This window comes from Trachemys scripta, chromosome 1 (genome assembly GCF_013100865.1).
Source record: "Trachemys scripta elegans isolate TJP31775 chromosome 1, CAS_Tse_1.0, whole genome shotgun sequence".
NCBI lineage: Eukaryota > Metazoa > Chordata > Testudines > Emydidae > Trachemys > Trachemys scripta.
In genome coordinates, this window is record NC_048298.1 from 232,347,485 (window position 1) to 232,365,801 (window position 18,317).

Below are 18,317 nucleotides of genomic sequence, written 5' to 3' on the forward strand. Positions count from 1 at the left end.
CCGGCGGGGGGTGCGCCAGGCCACCGGTGCTGGGCGGCCTGGGGGTGTGCTGGGCCGCCGGGGACCGGCGGTGCTGGGTGGCCGGGGAGTGCGCCAGGCCACCGGGGGGTGCGCCGGGCCGCCGGGGGCTGGCGGTGCCGGGCCGCCGGGGGGTGCGCTGGGCCGCCGGGGACCGGCAGTGCTGGGTAGGCCAGGGGCCCGGGGCTGCTGGGCGGGCCAGGGCTGCTGGGCCGGGAACCCGGGGGCCGGGCCGGGGGTGCTCGGCCGGGGGCCCAGGGGCTGGCAGTTCTGGGCGGGCCGGGGGTGGTCGGCCAGGGCCGGCACCCCAGGGCCGGAGCCGACCCAGGCTGGAGCCGCTGGGGGGCCAGCCTGGGCCGCGCCTCCTCCCCCCCCCCCACACCCCTTACCTGCTTCAGGCTTCCCGCGAATCAAATTTTCGCGGGAAGCAGGGGAGGGGGCGGAGACTTTGGGGAAGGGGCGGAGTTGGGGCGGGGGTGTGGGCGGGGCTGGGGGGCGGGGCCGGGGCCCCGTGGAGTGTCCTCCTTTTGGAGGCACAAAATATGGTAACCCTACATCCTTACATTCCAAACTAGTCACATTGAAATAAGGTGCTATTGGGCTGTTAGGAATACCAGGACAGGATTGTATTCCTATCACCTCCAGAGAAAGGGAAGAGCCTAGAAGATGTAAAAGGAAACTTAGTTTAATGGCATCCTGTCTGGGAAGAACTCACTTATCAATAGCTGGAATGTGAAATCCTTGCGTCTGTATTGTTTTGTATGTTTATTTGCATGGTCTCTGTCTGGTTCTGTTATTATTTCTGTCTGCTGTGTTAGGATATAGATATTTAGGCCTGTTTGTAAAGGCCTATACTTTAAGAATTTAGATGTATTCTTATTACTTAGCTAGTTATAGAGGTATAAAAGAAACACATACAAAAAGTAATTTTACTTCTAAGGGACAGTCTGAGGCTCTGTTCTTAGGCTAAGTAAGGCCTTTGGCTAAGCAGTAGAGGCAGCCATAAGCTGAGAAGTAAACAGTCACATCCTCACATTCCAAACTAGTCACATTGAAATAAGGTGCTATTGGGCTGATAGGAATACAATCCTGTCCTGATATTCCTGTCACCTCCAGAGAAAGGAAAGAGCCTAGAACATGTAAAAGAAAATTTAGTTTGATAGTTTTCTGTTTGGTAAAAACTTACTTATTAATAGACACAGCTGGAAAACCCTTATGTTTGTACAGATGTAGTTGTGAAATTTTTACTTTTGTATTGTTTTGTATGTTTGTTTGCATGGTTTCTGGTTTTGTAATTGTTTTTGTCTGCTGTATAATTAATTTTGTTGGGTGTAAACTAATTAAGGTGGTGGAATATATTTGGTTAAATAACCATGTTGCAGTATGTTAGGATTGGTTAGTTAAATTTCAGTAAAATGATTGGTTAAGGTATAGCTAAGCTGAACTTAAGTTTTACTATATAGTCTGCAGTTAATCAGGAAGTAAGGGGGGAATGGGAACAGGGGGTGGGGGAATTGGGATCATGTTTTGCTAAGGGGGGGAATGGGAACAGGAAATGGGAACAGGGACATAGGCAAGGCTCTGTGGTGTTAAACCTGGGAAGGGGGACACTAAGGAAGGAAACTGGAATCATGCTTGCTGAAAGTTCACCCCAATAAACATCAAATTGTTTGCGCCTTTGGACTTTGGGTATTGTTGCTCTCTGTTCATGCAAGAAGGACCAGGGAAATAAGAGGGTAAAAAAAATAAGCCCCCTAACAAGGGAGTAGTTTCCGGTTTCAATAGAGTGGATTGGAGCTTGTTGGGATAGAGATAACTAAGGAAGTTGTCCCATGGAATTGTGGGTTATTTCTGGCAGACTACTACTGGACATGAGCAAGTGGGGCTGTGTATACACTGCAAAGCAATAGAAGCGCTAGCATGGGCCTATGTTGCAGTGTAGATGTACCATAGGCCTAATTTGAGGACCAGGCAAATTGGTTGAAACTGTAGTAAAAAAAACCAGAACAATCAGACACATAGATGAACATGATATATTGGGGAAGCGTCAACATGACTTTTGTAAAGTGAAATCCTGCCTCACCAATCTGTTAGAACTCTTTGAGGGTGTCAACAAGCATGTGGACAAGTGTGATCCAGTTGTGTTATAGTGTACTTGGACTTTCTAAAAGCTTTTGGCAAGGTCCTACACCAAAGGCTCTTAAGCAAAGTAAGCACTCATGGGATAAGAGAGAAGGTTCTCTCATGGATCAGTAATTAGTTAAAAGAATGGGAATAAATGGTCAGTTTTCACAATGGAAAGTGGTTATCCGTAAGGATCTGTGCTGGGGCCTGTGTTATTCAACATATTCATAGATGATCTGGAAATGGGTGGTGGTGGGGGGTAAATAGTGAAGTGGCAAAGTTTGCAGACAATACAAAATTACTCAAGTTAGTTAAGTCCAAAGCAGACTGTGAAGCGTTACAAAGGGATCTCATAAACTGGGTGATTGGGCACAAAATGGCAAATGAAATTCAGTGTTGATAAGTGCAAAGTAATGCATGTTGGAAAATATAATCCAAACTATACTAAACTAAAAAGATGGGATCTAAATTGGCTGTTACTACTAAAGAAAGTGATCTTGGAATCAACATGAATAGTTCTCTGAAAATAAACGCTCAATGTGCAGCGGTAGTAAAAAAATGAACAGTATTGGGAACCATTAGGAAAGGAATAGTTAAGACAGAAAATGCCACTATACGAATCCATGGTATGGCCACACCTTGAATGCTGCATGTAGTTCTAGTCGCCCCATCTTGGAAAAGGTACGGAGAAGAACAATAAAAATGATTAGTGGTATGGAACAGCTTCCTTTTGAGGAGAGATTAAAAAGACTGTTTCTGTTTATCTTAGAAATGAGACAACTAAGGGGGGAAATGATAGAAATCTATAAAATCATGAATGGGGTGGAGAAAGTGAAGTGTTATTTACCCCTTCATGTAACACAAGAACTAGGGGTCCCATAATGAAATTAATAGGCAGCAGGTTTAAAACAAACAAAAGGAAGTATTTCTTCACACAAGGCACAGACAACCTGTGGAACTCGTTGTGATGCTGGCAAACCAGGTGCCAGCTCTTGCCAAGACTGCAGGCATTAGCTAAGAACTAACAGACTCGTAGCTGGAGACTGGACCAGTTCACCTGTGGGTTAGTTTTGCTCAAAATTAGTCTTATAAGAATGCATTTAGTGTTTAGACTGTGAAATGCTTGTAAGTTGCTGTATGCATGTATCTCACTTTTAATGTCTGTATTCTATGCTACAAAAATACGTAAGTTTTGCTTTATAACTTTGAAAATGTTTGTTCTCAACCCAGATATGGGAATCGTATCCCCGCCAGCCATCCAGAAGGACTATCAAAATAAAGATGAGCCATCAAGGAACATCACAATACAAAGGATTGGTTAATGGCCCTATCCTACCTGGGAAAAGCTACATGCAAGGAAGCTCATCCTATGGACTTGAAAACTGAATGAAAGAAATAGACAAATTTCCTTTGACTTTATCTCTCTTTGCTGTTTGAACTCTGGGAGGGCCAGAGACTGAGGCAGATATCCCCAGACACTTCGAATTGACAGATCTCTACAACTCTGTCACTCTAGTGATTTAGATGATAACTCATTTGTGTGTATGTGTATATTTGCTTGCTTTAACCTGTAAATAACTCTTATTTCTTTTTCCTAGTTTTAATAAACCTTTAGATAGTTTATTACTGGATTGGTTACAGGCATTGTCTATGGCACAGCAACGTTTGGCACACGGCTCGCCAGGGTAAGCGCCTTGGCGGGCCGGGCCAGTTTATTTACCTGCTGACGCGGCAGGTTCGGCCGATCGCGGCCCCTACTGGCCGCGGTTCGCCGTCCCGGGCCAATTGGGGCGCCGAGAAGTGGCCCGGGCGAGCGATGTGCTGGCCGCAGCTTCCCGCCGCCCCCATTGACCTGGGATGGCAAACTGCGGCCAGTGGGGGCCGCGATCGGCTGAACCTGCCGCGTCAGCAGGTAAATAAACTGGCCTGGCCCGCCAGGGTGCTTACCATGGCGAGCCGTGTGCCGAACGTTGCCGACACCTGGTCTATGGTGTAAGCTCCTTGGTTCCAATTGATCTGGGGTAAGTGACTGGTCTCTTGGGAATGGAAGCAACCTGAATATTGTGTGAGATTTTTTTTTTTTTTTTTTTTTTTTGGTGTGACCATTTATCACTGAGTCCAGCTTGCCTGGGTGGCAAGATAAACTGGAAAGTATAAGGGGACTGTCTGTGACTCCATGGTAATACTGTTACACCAGGAGTTCACGTTTGTTACTGGGTTGGTGAAATCGAATTATAGAACACACCACTAGTCTGCCCTGTTTTTGACAGTCTGCCCTGCGGTAGGCACTTGTGAGCTGCTCCAGACAGCGTGACATGCGTTGCCAGGATATGTTGTGAAGGTCAAAAATATAACTAGGTTCAAAAAATAACTAGTTAAGTTCATGGAGGATAGCTCCATCAATGGCTATTAGCCAAGATTGTCAGGGACACAACCCCATGCTCTGGGTATCCCTAAGCTTCTGACTTCCAGATGCTGGGACTGGATGACAGGGGATAGATCACTCGATAATTGCCCTGTTTTGTTCATTACCTCTGAAGCACCTGGCACTGGCCACTGTCGGAAGACAGGATACTGGGCTATATGGACCATTGGTCTGACCCAGTATGGCCGTTGTTATGTTCTTATGAGATCCTTGTGTACAAAAAGATCTATAAAAATACAAATTATAGTGTGGACGCTTGTAATTTTTGTTCTGCTCTGTGTTGAACTGCTTTGAGAAAGACAATACTGATTTTTTTTTTTTTGTCGTAGTAAAACGTAATGGCTGCAGCTGTGTTTACCTGTAGTATAATCCTAGTGTTTATCTCTTCAGTGAAGGCAGGTAAGTTGATCAGATGGTTTCCTAATTACCTCCTCTGAAATGCACTCTTTTACACATACATGTATTAAAGTAACTTACTTCTCAGATACCTGAAAACAGCTATTTAAGAACAGAGATGTAGTAACCGGTAGTGATGCTAGTCTGAACTCTATATTTAGGGTGTGCTATATTTTCATTATAAAACGGTGTGGCTTTTATTTTTGTGATCTTAAGTTGCCCTGGTGTGAAGTTTCAGTGCATTATGTATGCTTTCCACACATTGGCATTTTTAAATGGGCACTGGAAAAAGTATTGACTATCCTAAATCTGACACACATTTGACATTTTCAGTGTGGAGAATTCTCAAGACCTATATTGGTAAATCTTTCAGTGTCTGTGTATAATCCTACAATGTATACACCTTATTGTTCCAGATCTGGGAAGGGTTAGGCTGACAAATTATTTTACAATCTCAAGGCCCCATGTATCTGTTGATTCCATGCTGCAGTTGACAGCAAAGCAGCAGAAAGCTCATACAAGCAGGGGACAGAGTAGCAGAAGTTGGAAGTGACAGCCCCATAACATTCTCCTTGTTTCCCACTCTCCCCCAATGTGCAGACTTGGTGAATGTAGAAGGACCTTTGTAGCAATATTTTGTGATCAGGTTTCTGCACATTGGGATGGAAAAAGTCAGGTAGAGAATAATTACTGTTTCCTGGAAGCTGGCATGCTCCTCTTGCATTCAGCGTATTTCAGAGTGAGAGTTGATGCTGGCTAAACTAGTCATTTATTGCTTGGTCTAATGGAACAATTGAAGACTGGACAGTACTGCTACAAAACAATGTAGGGTGAGATTTTCCAAAAGTACTCTATTAGCCTAACTCTACTCTCATCAAAGCCAATGGTAAGTTCCCATTAACTTAAATGAGAGCAGAGGTAAGTTGCTATTTAATCCTTTTGAAATTCCACCTCAATGCAAAAAGGGAGCTGAAACAAAATATACAATCTAAACTCAGTGTGGGGCATTCTAGACAGGCAAAATATAATTACCGGTACTTAAACTGGAATTTGGCTCTGACATTAGGGTGACCAGATGTACCGATTTTATAGGGACAGTCCTGATTTTTGGGTCTTTTTCTTATATAGGTTCCTATTACCCCCCCACCCTCGTCCCGATTTTTCACATTTGCTGTCTGGTCACCCTATCTGACATTGAAGCTGACAATTTTTAATGATATTCTCTAATTCCTTCACATAAAATAGTCAGATTTCACATTGCTGGGGAGCTCTGTGACTTCTTTGTGATTAGAATTTCACTAACAGAATTTTTGTGTATAGTTATAGGATATCATTTAGTTTATAGATGCTGGAGTTGCCTGTCCCACAAGAGTATTTAAAGATGAATATTGAAAACCTATTAAAGAAATAGACAAATTTGTCTCCAGAGTTCTATACTCATGTCTTTTTTTTTTTTTATTTTGTCTCTATCATGTTTTTTAGAGGAATGCATGGTACATGATGTGCTGCATAGTCAAAGTTTGATATCTGTACTGGTAGGAGAACCTCTTACTATTGATTGTTTGTTAGATAAAACACTGGCTCTTCAGCACATGAATTACAGCTTGACTTGGTATAAAAGTGGGAGCAAAATGCCTGTAACTTCCAGAATACATCAGCACAAGAACTTGCTTTGGTTTATGCCTGCAATTTTAGAAGACTCAGGATCCTATGAATGTGTCATGCGGTAAGAATGTGTTTTTTCCTGGGTTTGGTTTTTTACAAAAACTACATTGCTGTAGATGTGAGCTTGAAAAAGAATAATTAAATATCTGAATTATTTTTCTGATATTAAGTCTGGGGTTAGCTTGTAGTTTTCCCTTCACAAACGCTTATGGTTCATATTAAAAACAGGGCTATTCATCTTGATTTACAGCAGAGCTGATTTTGATGAGGCTGTTACACTTTATTGGAAAAGAATCCCAAGTATATTCATCGCTGACACGACTTCATGATTAGGGCTGGTCAGAAAATACTAATTATTTTCTATGGAAACTTTCAAACTAAAGGAGATTTTTTTTTTAATTTGAAATTTTTTTTAGAATTTTGATTTTTTTTTTAAAAGAAAATTATTAGAAATAAACCATTTTCATTTCGATTGGAATTTAATGGAGTAAAGTTTGTTTCTTGGTAATAAAAGATTTTATTTCACGTAGTTGAAAATCAGAAAATTACAAACGCTGCAAAAAGTTGTAGTGAAAAGCACTTTTCCTTGGAAAAACTTTCAGATGAAACACTTTCAACCAGCCCTAGCCATGATATCATGAGGTTTGTGTCCATTCAGATATGATGATACAATACAATGGTGGCAAATCCTCAGCTGGTATTAATTGCTATAGTTCCAATTACTTCAATGGAGCCATGACAAATTGCAACAGTGGAGGATCTGCCCCAGTTATTTTTCCCCCCCCCCCCAAGAGGTGTACCCGGTCCTGCTGCCCAGCTTTAAAAACTCATGCCCATCCTAACCCGCTTCAGGCCTCCAGAAAACCACGTCCAGCCTTAATTTTCAGTTGTAATCCAGATGTAGCCATGGTCCCAGAAATCCTTCCCTGTTCTGGCCCTTGAAGAACTAAGAGCTGATCCAAATTGATGTATTCTTTCCCAGCTACAGCATTCTCCTGGGCCCCTGAAATTCAGTAATCATATTTGTTTCTTCAGCATAAGCCAGTTGCCTGGATACTGTTTGAAGGCCAGTAGTCAGGGTATGATGACGTTCATTCATGCACACGTATTTGCACATAGGAGGTTCATACCCCAGTTCGAACAGCGTTTGTTTGCTGTGAGTTTTCAGGGATTGGAGGAATTTTTGCTAATTAAAACACTACTAGCAAACAAATTCTCTCAGACTTTTAAAACAGTCAGTTCATGGACAGTCTGAAGTAATTAGGCAGACCCAAAGAAAAGGACTCTGAGAGCCAGGTTCTCTGGTATAGTGCAGCAGCTGGTCTTGCACCAGTAATGGACTCTGACCCCAAAACTTCTGGTCATAAAGCTGGCATAAGCAGCTCAGGGAAGATCACGCCAATGTAAGGACAATTTTCTGGTGATCTAAAGCCAGTGTAGTGGCTCTTAGATTATTACCTTTCCTTGCTGCCAGAATAGCTGAAGAGGAAGCATAGCTAGATGACCCTTACACCACACCAATGCTTTTATCTCCTTCTTTGCAGCCTTAAATTAGATCAGCTTGAAGGCTGCTGTAACTTGGAAGGGGGATTGGCGCGGCACACCAGATTTGGAGGAGTGCAAGGGAGAGCTTTATGCCATGTGTGTGTACATGATGGTCTGCATTCTGTGCAGCTTAGTTGCCCCTCAGGATCTCTCTCTTAATTTGTTCATAGATACAAGTAACATTTTGTGCAATGTCATACCTGACCACGTCGTCTTCTCTCTTTTTGTAATCATATGGGTTTCATGGATTATAGAATGAATGAAGGAATTGATGCTAGGGAAAGTAGAGCTGGGGGAAGGGGGTAGGAAATTCTTGTTACGGATAGTCAGCCTGCTAGACAGCAATGGATTTGCTTCTGGGGGGAACTATGCTCCCAACTTTCCAGCCTGATGTTAAAGCTTCATTAGAAGTGGCCAAAGAGAAAGGGCAGCAGGTATGAAAAGGATATAAATAGGAAAAATTAGAAGTGTAATTCAGCTGCTTTGTTTTCATTACAGGAATTTAACAAGCTGCAAGAAAATATATTTCAGTGTAATCGTTTTCAAAAATACTGCTGGTTTGTGTTTTAATGGGGATTTTCTCTATGCTCAAGAGATATCAGCATCATCAAATGCAAAGATTGTGTGTCCTCATCTAGACTATTTCAGAGATGAGAAAAATACTTTACCCATTCACTGGTATAAGGTAGGCTCTGTCCCCTATTTCATTTTCAGCCACTGTTTTGTGTTTTAACTGATGTTTAGAATTGATAATGGAGGGTGGGGAGACAGAATAGCTCATATGATTTTTTTTTTTTCTGTGACACGGGATGTATATGTGAGGAGACTTGTATGTTGTGGTGAAATTACTATAATAAAGTATAGATAAGTGTGTCTATTTTAGCTGCCCACATGACACTCAAGGGGCCTATTGTTTTGAAGGTGATTTCATCTTCTCCTTCCCTCATATCGAACAAAGAAGGGGACCTTAACAAAAATATCCAACATGTATAGGCAGTTTCACGGTAGGGTGGCTGTGTTCTTGAAGAGGCTGGCCCGATGTAGCCAGACTTCAATGTGAGTTGAGGATGCTGAGCGCATTGTAGCACTGAGTTCTGTCTTGGTAGCCATATTCCCTTCATGCTTCAACCACCATTCCAGGGGACATGCATCCATGCTGATGATGGGTTCTGCTTGATAACCATCCAAAGCAGTGCGGCCCAACGCGTGTTCATTTTCATCCTCTGAGTCAGATGCCACCAGCAGAAGGTTGATTTTTCCTTTTTGATCGTTCGGGTTCTGTAGTTTCCTCATTGGAGTGTTGCTCTTTTAAGATGTCTGAAAGCATGTTCCACGCCTTGTCTCTGATTTTGGAAGGCACTTCAGATTCTTAAATCTTGGTTCGAGTGCTGTAGCTATCTTTAGAAATATCACATTGGTACCTTTTTTGCATTTTGTCAAATCTGCAGTGAAAGCGTTCTTAAAATGAACAACATGTGCTGGGTCATCATCCGAGACTGCTATAACATGAAATATGACAGAATGTGGGTAAAACAGAGCAGGAGACATACAGTTCTCCCCCAAGGAGTTCAGTCACAAATTGAATTAATGCATTATTTATTTAATGAGCGTCATCAGCATAGAAGCATGTCCTTTGGAATGGTGGCCAAAACATGAAGGGGCATACGAATGTTTAGCGTATCTGGCATGTAAATACCTTGCAATGCTGGCTACAAAAGTGCCATGCAAATAAATGTCTGTTCTCACTTTCTGGTAACATTGTAAATAAGAAATGAAATGAAATGAATGGAGATATCCCATCTCCTAGAACTGAAAGGGACCTTGAAAGGTCATCGAGTCCAGCCCCCTGCCTTCATTAGCAGGACCAAGTACTGATTTTGCCCCAGATCCCCAAGTGGCCCCCTCAAGGATTGAACTCACAACCCTGGGTTTAGCAGGCCAGTGCTCAAACCACTGAGCTTTCCCTCACCCCCCCCCCCCCCCCCCCCCCCCCCCCAAGAAAAGGGCAGCATTATCTCCTGTAAGTGTAAACAAACTTGTTTGTCTTAGCGATTGGCTGAACAAAAGTAGGACTGATTGGACTTGTGGGCTTTGAAGTTTTACCCCCCATTTGTTTTGTTTTTGAGTGCAGTTGTGTAACAAAAAAAAATCTACATTTGTAAGTTGCACTTTCAAGATAGAGATTGCACTACAGTACTTGTATGAGGTGAATTGAAAAATACTATTTACTTTATCATTTTTTACGGTGCAAATATTTGTAATAAAATATTATAAAGTGACAACTGTACCCTTTGTATTCTGAGTTGTAATTGAAATCAATATATTTGAAAATGTAGAACAACATCCAAAAATATTCAACAATACAATACCAATTGAAATTTATTAAACAGTGCAATTAAAACTGCAATCAATCGTGATTAAATGTTTTAAGCTCGATTAATTTTTTTTAGTTAATTGCGTGAGTTAATTGCGATTAATCGACAACCCTAGTTTTAACATAAGATTCATATTGAACCCAACTGGTGAAATTACCTTGCCACATTCCATGGGAGGGAATATTTGAATTTGATATTTTTTTAGTACTGTATTCTTATTCTCTGTGATTTAACAGAGCACTTGTTGTGTTTAGGAATGTAATCTGATTGACAATGAAAGATTTCTAAATCGGGATGATGATCTCATAATAAATAGTGCAAATGTAAATGATTCAGGAAATTACTCCTGCAAGATGACATATAATTATATGGACAAAGAATATAACATTTCTCGAAACATTTATGTAACTGTTATAGGTAAGTCTCGTTTTTATTCTTCGGTGCATTTGTAGAGTTCAATGTTACTTTTTTTTGCAAATCCAGAAGTTTCAGACAATTCATTGGTTAGTGTGGATTCAAAGGAATGCCAAATCGGACAACTAAGATATCGTTTGTTAGTAATTCTTTTATAACTTTAAACTTAAGGGAGAGCCAGAAGACTGAAAAACACTATTAATATTATTTTGGTTTGTTAGTATTACAGTAAAATAAATAGAGATTCCAGTCAGGATTTGGGGTCCCATTGCGCTAGGAGCTATACAAACACACAGGAAAACACTGGCCTTGTCTGGATTAGTTTACAATATAAGGGCCTGTTCTAAACTGGGGATGGATGTACTGGTGTAACAGCACTAGTACTAAATATTGAAGCAAACTCCAGGGGAAATGCATTTCCCTGGTGTAAAATGAGGCTTGCACTAGTGTGGCTTACCATGATTTGAAACTGGGAGCATTTGTACTGGTGCCACAGCACTAATGCAAACCCCCCAGCGCAAGCTCTGTTTTACACTGGTACAATGCATCTACACTGGGGGCTTGCATCAGTGCAGCTGCACCAGTACAAATACTCTCAACATAGACAGGTCCTGATTTTAAGACAGGATGTGACAGTTGTGTTTAAGAAACAATCAGAGGAAGGAAAATTCTCAGCGATAAGATCTGGTGGTCTAACTATTGCTCAATTTGGTTGGCTAAATAATCCCCAGCTGAGGAGAGGAAAAGACTCTAAAGCCACCTTCCCACTCCTTTGATTCTGGTGATAAAATAGCCCCTGTTCCAGGTGACCACTCTACCATATACTCTGGCCCCACCCTTCCCTTGCCCAGGTGCTGCCCGCACACAGTAAGGTTGGAGTGCATGGTGCAGAGTTAGCTTTGCCAGTTTTATGCCAGGGCAATTTCTAGCTTCTCTTGAAGAGCAGATTTTGGGCTGCCTTGGCCCTCAGAGCAACACAAATGACAGCAGCTGAAGATCTGGCCAGATGAGTTAGATTCATTTTTCTGTATGATCCCCTTTTCCTACTTCGCTGATTTGTGTTTTTATTTCTCACCTTCTTAAAAATAAATACATATTTATTTTTGTTCTTAAAACCTGTTTTTGTAGCCATTACCTTTCCACATTCTTAAAGTATTCACTTCACTTGCAAGTTTTTCTAATAGTATTTTAAACTGCTGCTTTCTCCAGTGTTTTTGTGAGGTTATTTTTAATAATCACTGCCTTTGTTTATTTACCCCTACTTTTTTGAAGCTACTGCCTTTACTTATTTTATAGATTAATTTAAATAAAAAACCACAGTCAAAGTAAACTCATCACATTAATTGGCTACTTCTCGTCCACTGCCCCTGGAAGGAGGCGCTGGGACAGGCTGAGCACCAGCCACAGGTAGGTTTGGGGGCCTGCAGCTGGGGAAGACACATCCCAGCCCTTCCTACCCTGGCTGCAAACCTTCCTGCGGCTGGGGCTTTCCACAAAAACTGTTTTCAGTAGTGGGTGTGCCTGTTGCCAGTATACAAACCAATTTACAAAATGTTTCTGCTAACCAAAAGTGGTTGTTCTCCAGGTTGTTACTAAGCAGTATCTACTGTACTGTTATTCACACCTGGAGCACTATAGCCATAATTGTAATGCTAAAGTGAATTATAATTAACTAATCCTTTGTGGAACCACTGTGGTCCAGGAGCTCTAGCACTGGATTGGGTCTTCAGAGACCTGGGTTCTAATCATGGCACTGCATGGCTTGGGGCAAGTTGCTTCACTTCTTCTGTTCCTCTCTTTTCCCTCCTGCCCTATGCCTGTCTTGTCTGCTTAGATCATAAAGTCTTTAGGGAAAAGGACTGTCTCTTACTATGTGTCTGTACAGTGTCTGGCATGCTGGGGCCTGTAGGAATAAGAAATGGGATAGAGTGACAGGGTATAAAGATTTTATTAGCATAAGTTTGGGTTGACCCTGTCACCCATCACAAATTAAGCACAACTATTTAACAAGGAAACTGTTCTGATTTTTCTACAAAACTAATATTGTTAAGGTATTTGCAAGTATTTCTGGTACTTAACTTGATGTAGTTTTTTTTTTTTTGTCTGGATTAAGTAGGAAACTGTTATCCTGGTCACTACAAATAGGGATGGAGCAGGGAGAGTGAATGGTTGTTTCAGAGTAGCAGCCGTGTTAGTCTGTATCCGCAAAAAGAACAGGAGTACTTGTGGCACCTTAGAGACTAACAAATTTATTAGAGCATAAGCTTTCGTGGACTACAGCCCACTCCTTCGGATGCATATAGAGTGGAAATGGTTGTTGATATTTTGGAATACTGTAACTGTTAATGTGTTTTACCTCTTCCCCTACTTTTCTCGGTCGGTTTGTTGGTTTTTATGGAAGTTCTTCAGAAAGAAAAGAACAAGCAAATGCAAAACAAACATAGAAAAATACTTTTTGAAAAGGTTTGAGCTTCTTTTCATTGCAAAGGAACAGTAAGGGCTTCAGGCAAAAGTTTTGTGTTCTTGTTTTGCAGTTCATCTATAAACTACTCCTGCCTGTTAGTGATATTTCTAAACTAGAGCTGTACTAAATGTCCTTGCCATTACTTGTGATTATTTCTGATAAAATTTTCTATTTATGCATATATTTTTTTTAATTTTTAGAGACCCCACTGAAGAAGAGAACTGAAATTCTTTATCCAAGAAACAATACAATTGAAGTGGAACTTGGTAAGAAATGGGCTCATAGCACATTATAAAAATTGAGAGTATTTTGTCTCATTGTCAATCCATAACCCCTTTATTATGGTCCTCAGACTTTTGAGTCTGGGAAACTTTTCCTGTATTTTCCCAAACCTCCACTGAACTTCCATTTATATTATTTTTATTTTTTTAAAAGGGGGTTGTGGGGGGATCTTCATCTGTCTGTCAGTCTTGTTGGGTTTGCTAAAAAGGCTGAGGCTCTGGCTGGGCTCCTTACATGGCTGACGTAGCAGCTGCAAAGTGGTCTACTTGATATCTTTTGACCATCCTATATAAATATTGAGTAACTTGCAGTGAGGAGGATAAAGTGGAGGTTCAGAAAAGGGCAATGAGAACAATTAGGGATGTGGAAAAAATCTTAATGAAGCAAGATTGAATAGATTTGGATTGTTTACCTTAGAAAGGAGGTGTACAAGAAGGGACATGATAGACGTCCTCCCCACAAACAAACCCCACCCTGCTCCAAGCAGAGTTTTGATTCCCGGGGTACGTCTACACTACCCACCAGATCGGTGGGTAGCGATTGATCTATAGGGGATCGATTTATCGTGCGTAGTGTAGATGCGATAAATCGATCCCCGATCGCTCTCCCGTCGACTGCTGAACTCCAGCTCGGCGAGAGGCGGAAGCAAAGTCGACAGGGGAGCTGCGACCATCGATCCTGCACCGCGAGGACGCGAAGTAAGTAATTCTAAGTCGATCTAAGATACATCGACTTTAGCTACGCTATTCTTGTAGCTGAAGTTGCGTATCTTAGATCGATTTCTCCCCCTCCCCCCCAGTGTAGACCAGGCCCCAAAAGGGAAAAGTGCCAGAGACTGCATGGTCGGCTTGGGACTGTGCTACTGCTATTGACTTCATGTGGAAGATGTTCAGATGCCATGTGGACGGGCAGCAATAGATAAATAAAAGTATATACAATAATAAATTATATCGAAGGTAGGAGCTTCTGCCCTTCTTGTCTCCTAACACAATGAGAAGTCTTTCGATCAAAGTAAAAAGGTGGCAGATGCGGAACTAAGTACTTTTTGCACAACATGTAATTAGATTGTAGAACTTGCTGTGACAGGAAGTCTCTGAGCCCAAAACTTAGCAAGGTTCAAAAACTGTTTTGGATGTTGATAGAGTTAAGAATAGCCACACTTTTTATAATTAATGATACGATTTATTTTGGACAGGATATTAAACCCCATGCTTCAGGGCTTTAGCCCATATCTAACTATTAGAGATCAGGATGAGACCTAATGTGGAGGGCAGCTTATTTCACATCTTCCTACCACACGGTTCTTGTACCTTCCTCTGAAACATCTGGCACTGACTTCTGTCAGAGATAGAGTACTATACTAGATGGACCTCAGATCTGATCCAGTGTGGCAAATCCTATGTTCTTGAATACTTTCTAATGAATTGCGGTGGGGGATCTATGTCCCTTCCCCAAATGCCAGGGGCTCCCACCCTAATTGTGTCTCATTTTTCACCTTCCAAGGCTTGCCTTTAAAAGGGACTTGAAAAGGGGGCTGGGAAGAAAGGATAAGTGATTTTGCTGCTTTGAGATGTCTAAACAAAACCTGGCATGTGTTTTCAAATTTTAAAATAAAAACTTGCTAGAAGCTGGGACTGGACTTGATAATTGCCCAGTTCTGTTCTCTCCCTCTGAAGCATCTGGTGCTGGCCACTTTTGGAAGACCGGATACTGGGTTAGATGGTCCATAGGTCTGATCCATTATGGCCATTCTTAAGTTCTTAACCAAACCTGCATTTGTGTATCTTTTTAGACTGTCAGTCTTTCCTGTCCTTGTGTGTGTGGGAGGAGGGGGAGAATAGGAAGGAACAGAATGGGATTCGGAATGTGATTCGCTTGCAGACTGAGATGTGCATTGTGATCTTTCTCAGCCCTTAAGTGAAGAACTGGGGAATGTCAAAGCATTAACAGATTTTTTTTTCCCCATTAGATCTTCAAATCTCTATAGGATGTTTTACCTAAATAGATGTTAACAAAAGCAAACATAAGAGTTTTAAACACCTGGATAAATGCCACTCCTTTCGGGCTCTGATCCTACAAACACTTATTCACATGAGTAACTTCACACACATGGTTACTGGATTGGGCCTTAATCAGATTTCCCTTGCTTGGTATTTGGAATATCGTAATTCTACCAGTTTTCCGATTATTCGTAGAGTCTCCCAGGGAAAATAAAGCAGGCAAGATGTGAATTTCTAATGTTAAAAAAAGGGGGGGGACCCTTAAATCCTCATTTCATGTCACCTTTGTCTGTTGAAAAGAAACAACAAAGGCACAAATCTGTGTTTTCCTTTGTGGGTCACCTTTAAGCCTAGAAATGGGAAAAACTGAAATATTTACCATAAATAAAATCATGCAAAAATTGTATAATTAACAAGAAAAAGTTCACTGCTTTTGTCACTTCATATCCTGTATGCTGTTTGGCTTATGAATTCTTTGGGGAAGACCCTTTACTCCTGAGGCAATTGTGCTCCACTGTGCATGTGCAGAATTCATGTCCACTGCAGAGTTTATTCCCCACAGAAAATACATTCTGCCCAAAAAGTTCTGCAGTTCTGCCTTTTGCCCACAAGAGGCCATTGTGGAACCAGAACAGCTGGATGACTGGCATTAACATCTAGCAGTCAGCTGCGTTCATTACAGCAGCCTGCGGGTGGAGCTAGAGTGGGGCACATGGAGTTTCTGGGGGGGGGGTCATGGGCTGGGGTCCAGAAGAGCTAATGGAGAGCACAGGCTGGGATGTGGGCTCAGGAGCTAGTGGGGTGACAGCATCGAGCCGGGGCTGAATGGGAGAGGGCTCCAGGGCCATATGATGGGGGGTAGGAGGGTCTGGGGCTGTATGGGGACGGGGGCAGATGTGCCTGTCTGAATGGGAGAGGCTTGGGGTCTGCATGGGAGAGGCTCCCCAACTCCCTCAGAATCCTGCCCGCAAAAGAACCTGTTCCATACTTCTCCCACCCACACCCAACAACCCTCCAAGTTCACTCCGAGGCTCCTTCCTGCTCCCCCAGGTCTTTGCACTGCTTCCATGGGGTGCAGAAATACAGTTCTGTATTGTAGTTTAAATTAATTACTCAAAGTTCTGTATTAGTATGCCTAGTAAGGAATCTATTTGTCAAAAAAAAAAAACATTTCCTGAATCTTTTTTTTTTTTGTCTGTATTGTTACAGACATACTTGCTGACAGGTATTTTGAAATAAATTGCCAAAATAATTGAAACTGGTGTGTTTATATTGTTATTTTGACAAATAAAATATGCACAATTTTGCAGAATTTTAAAATATTGTGTACAGAATTTTTAGGCACAGACTTCCCCCAGGAGTAGCCCTTGTCTTCATACTTGTGTGAAAAAGTATTTAGTTCACTTTTGGTGCTATACCAACAATAATAAAAAGTGGTTCTGGAATTCTACTTTCAACAAATATGGTGTTATGTCTTTTACAATAAGAGTCTGTCCAGCACACTTCAAGAACATTTTTGCAGGATAAAGAGCAACTGATTTTGTCCTAGTGATCTGCTGTATCTGGACCAAATGTAGAAAATGACAAGGTTTGTAATATATTTAAACCTCTCCTAATTGTTGTGGATGGAAGAGTTTTGTATTCGTTCTTCTATGAATTTTCTGCTATGACCTTTTCAAGCTTTACACTGAAGCCATAAACCTGAGAGAACATTATTTCATCCATAGATATGTCAAATTTAAGAGGCAATTATGGTCATTTTGTTCAGAATAGAATTAACTTATTTATTCTCTGAAGGGATTAATTGACTGGGCTATTTATAATTTGCTAGGTTAGCTCTTGTAAAACAAACAGCTGATGGTTTGACAAGGGATCTGCTAAAGCTTCATAATTCTGCAAACTGCCTCCTTTGTTCTGTCAGATTGCTCTTTACATATTTACTGGTGTTGGTTGCTAATGTTTCCCGTGCTCCTTTACATGAGTGGATCTCATGACAATGCAGAGTAAACAGTATCTCATGGCCATTTTCTAATGGTATTTTTCAGGGTCCAATGTTGTTGTGGACTGCAACGTATCAAGTTTTAAAGATAATTCAATTGGAATATCCTGGAGAGTCAATAATACTTTAGTCAATTTTTTGTTTATGGGGAGAGTCCAAGAGGGAAATCAGTAAGTATACTTGCATATAAAAATGTATATCAGTTGATCACTGACTGCAGTATATGAAAATATCCTTAGTGTTTGTAATGCCTCTCTCGGCTTCCCAGGCAGGATCCTAATTCTGTGTTTCTTAGAGACTAATTTGGACAACTAGTATCCTATTGAACTTCAATAGACCTAGGAGAAAAAATAACATGGTTTACTTTGGAACATTTTGCTTTACAAAATATCTGTTCACTGGGCATAGCATCACTCAAGGGATATAACCCCCAAGCATCACTAGTCTGCATTGGTTTTACCCTTTACCCCAAGAAAAATATTCCTGAAAGTTAAGTGTATGACTGAAGCAAATCTGTCCAACAGCTGCGTATAGAAACCTCATGTGCTTTTTAGAAAATAGAATACTAGCAGTTTTGCCAACCCTGAGAGTTCAAAAATCATGAGTTAGG

The 18,317-nt window shown here is 41.4% G+C and overlaps 1 protein-coding gene across 2 annotated transcripts in view; it reads left to right on the plus strand.

The window, feature by feature from the left end:
• LOC117870722 (interleukin-1 receptor-like 2) overlaps window positions 1-18,317 on the plus strand; it is a 41,742-nt gene that overhangs the window by 11,196 nt on the left and 12,229 nt on the right. The window contains exons 2-8 of one of the 2 annotated variants that reach the window (XM_034758017.1): window positions 3,373-3,684; window positions 4,897-4,966; window positions 6,446-6,689; window positions 8,672-8,858; window positions 10,803-10,965; window positions 13,627-13,692; window positions 17,754-17,877. In XM_034758017.1, coding sequence (XP_034613908.1) covers window positions 4,906-4,966; window positions 6,446-6,689; window positions 8,672-8,858; window positions 10,803-10,965; window positions 13,627-13,692; window positions 17,754-17,877 — 845 coding nt within the window. In that variant the 5' untranslated portion in view covers window positions 3,373-3,684; window positions 4,897-4,905. Of the gene's footprint in view, window positions 1-3,175; window positions 3,685-4,896; window positions 4,967-6,445; window positions 6,690-8,671; window positions 8,859-10,802; window positions 10,966-13,626; window positions 13,693-17,753; window positions 17,878-18,317 lie in introns of those variants that run through there. The other variant, XM_034758016.1, reaches the window with a different exon arrangement.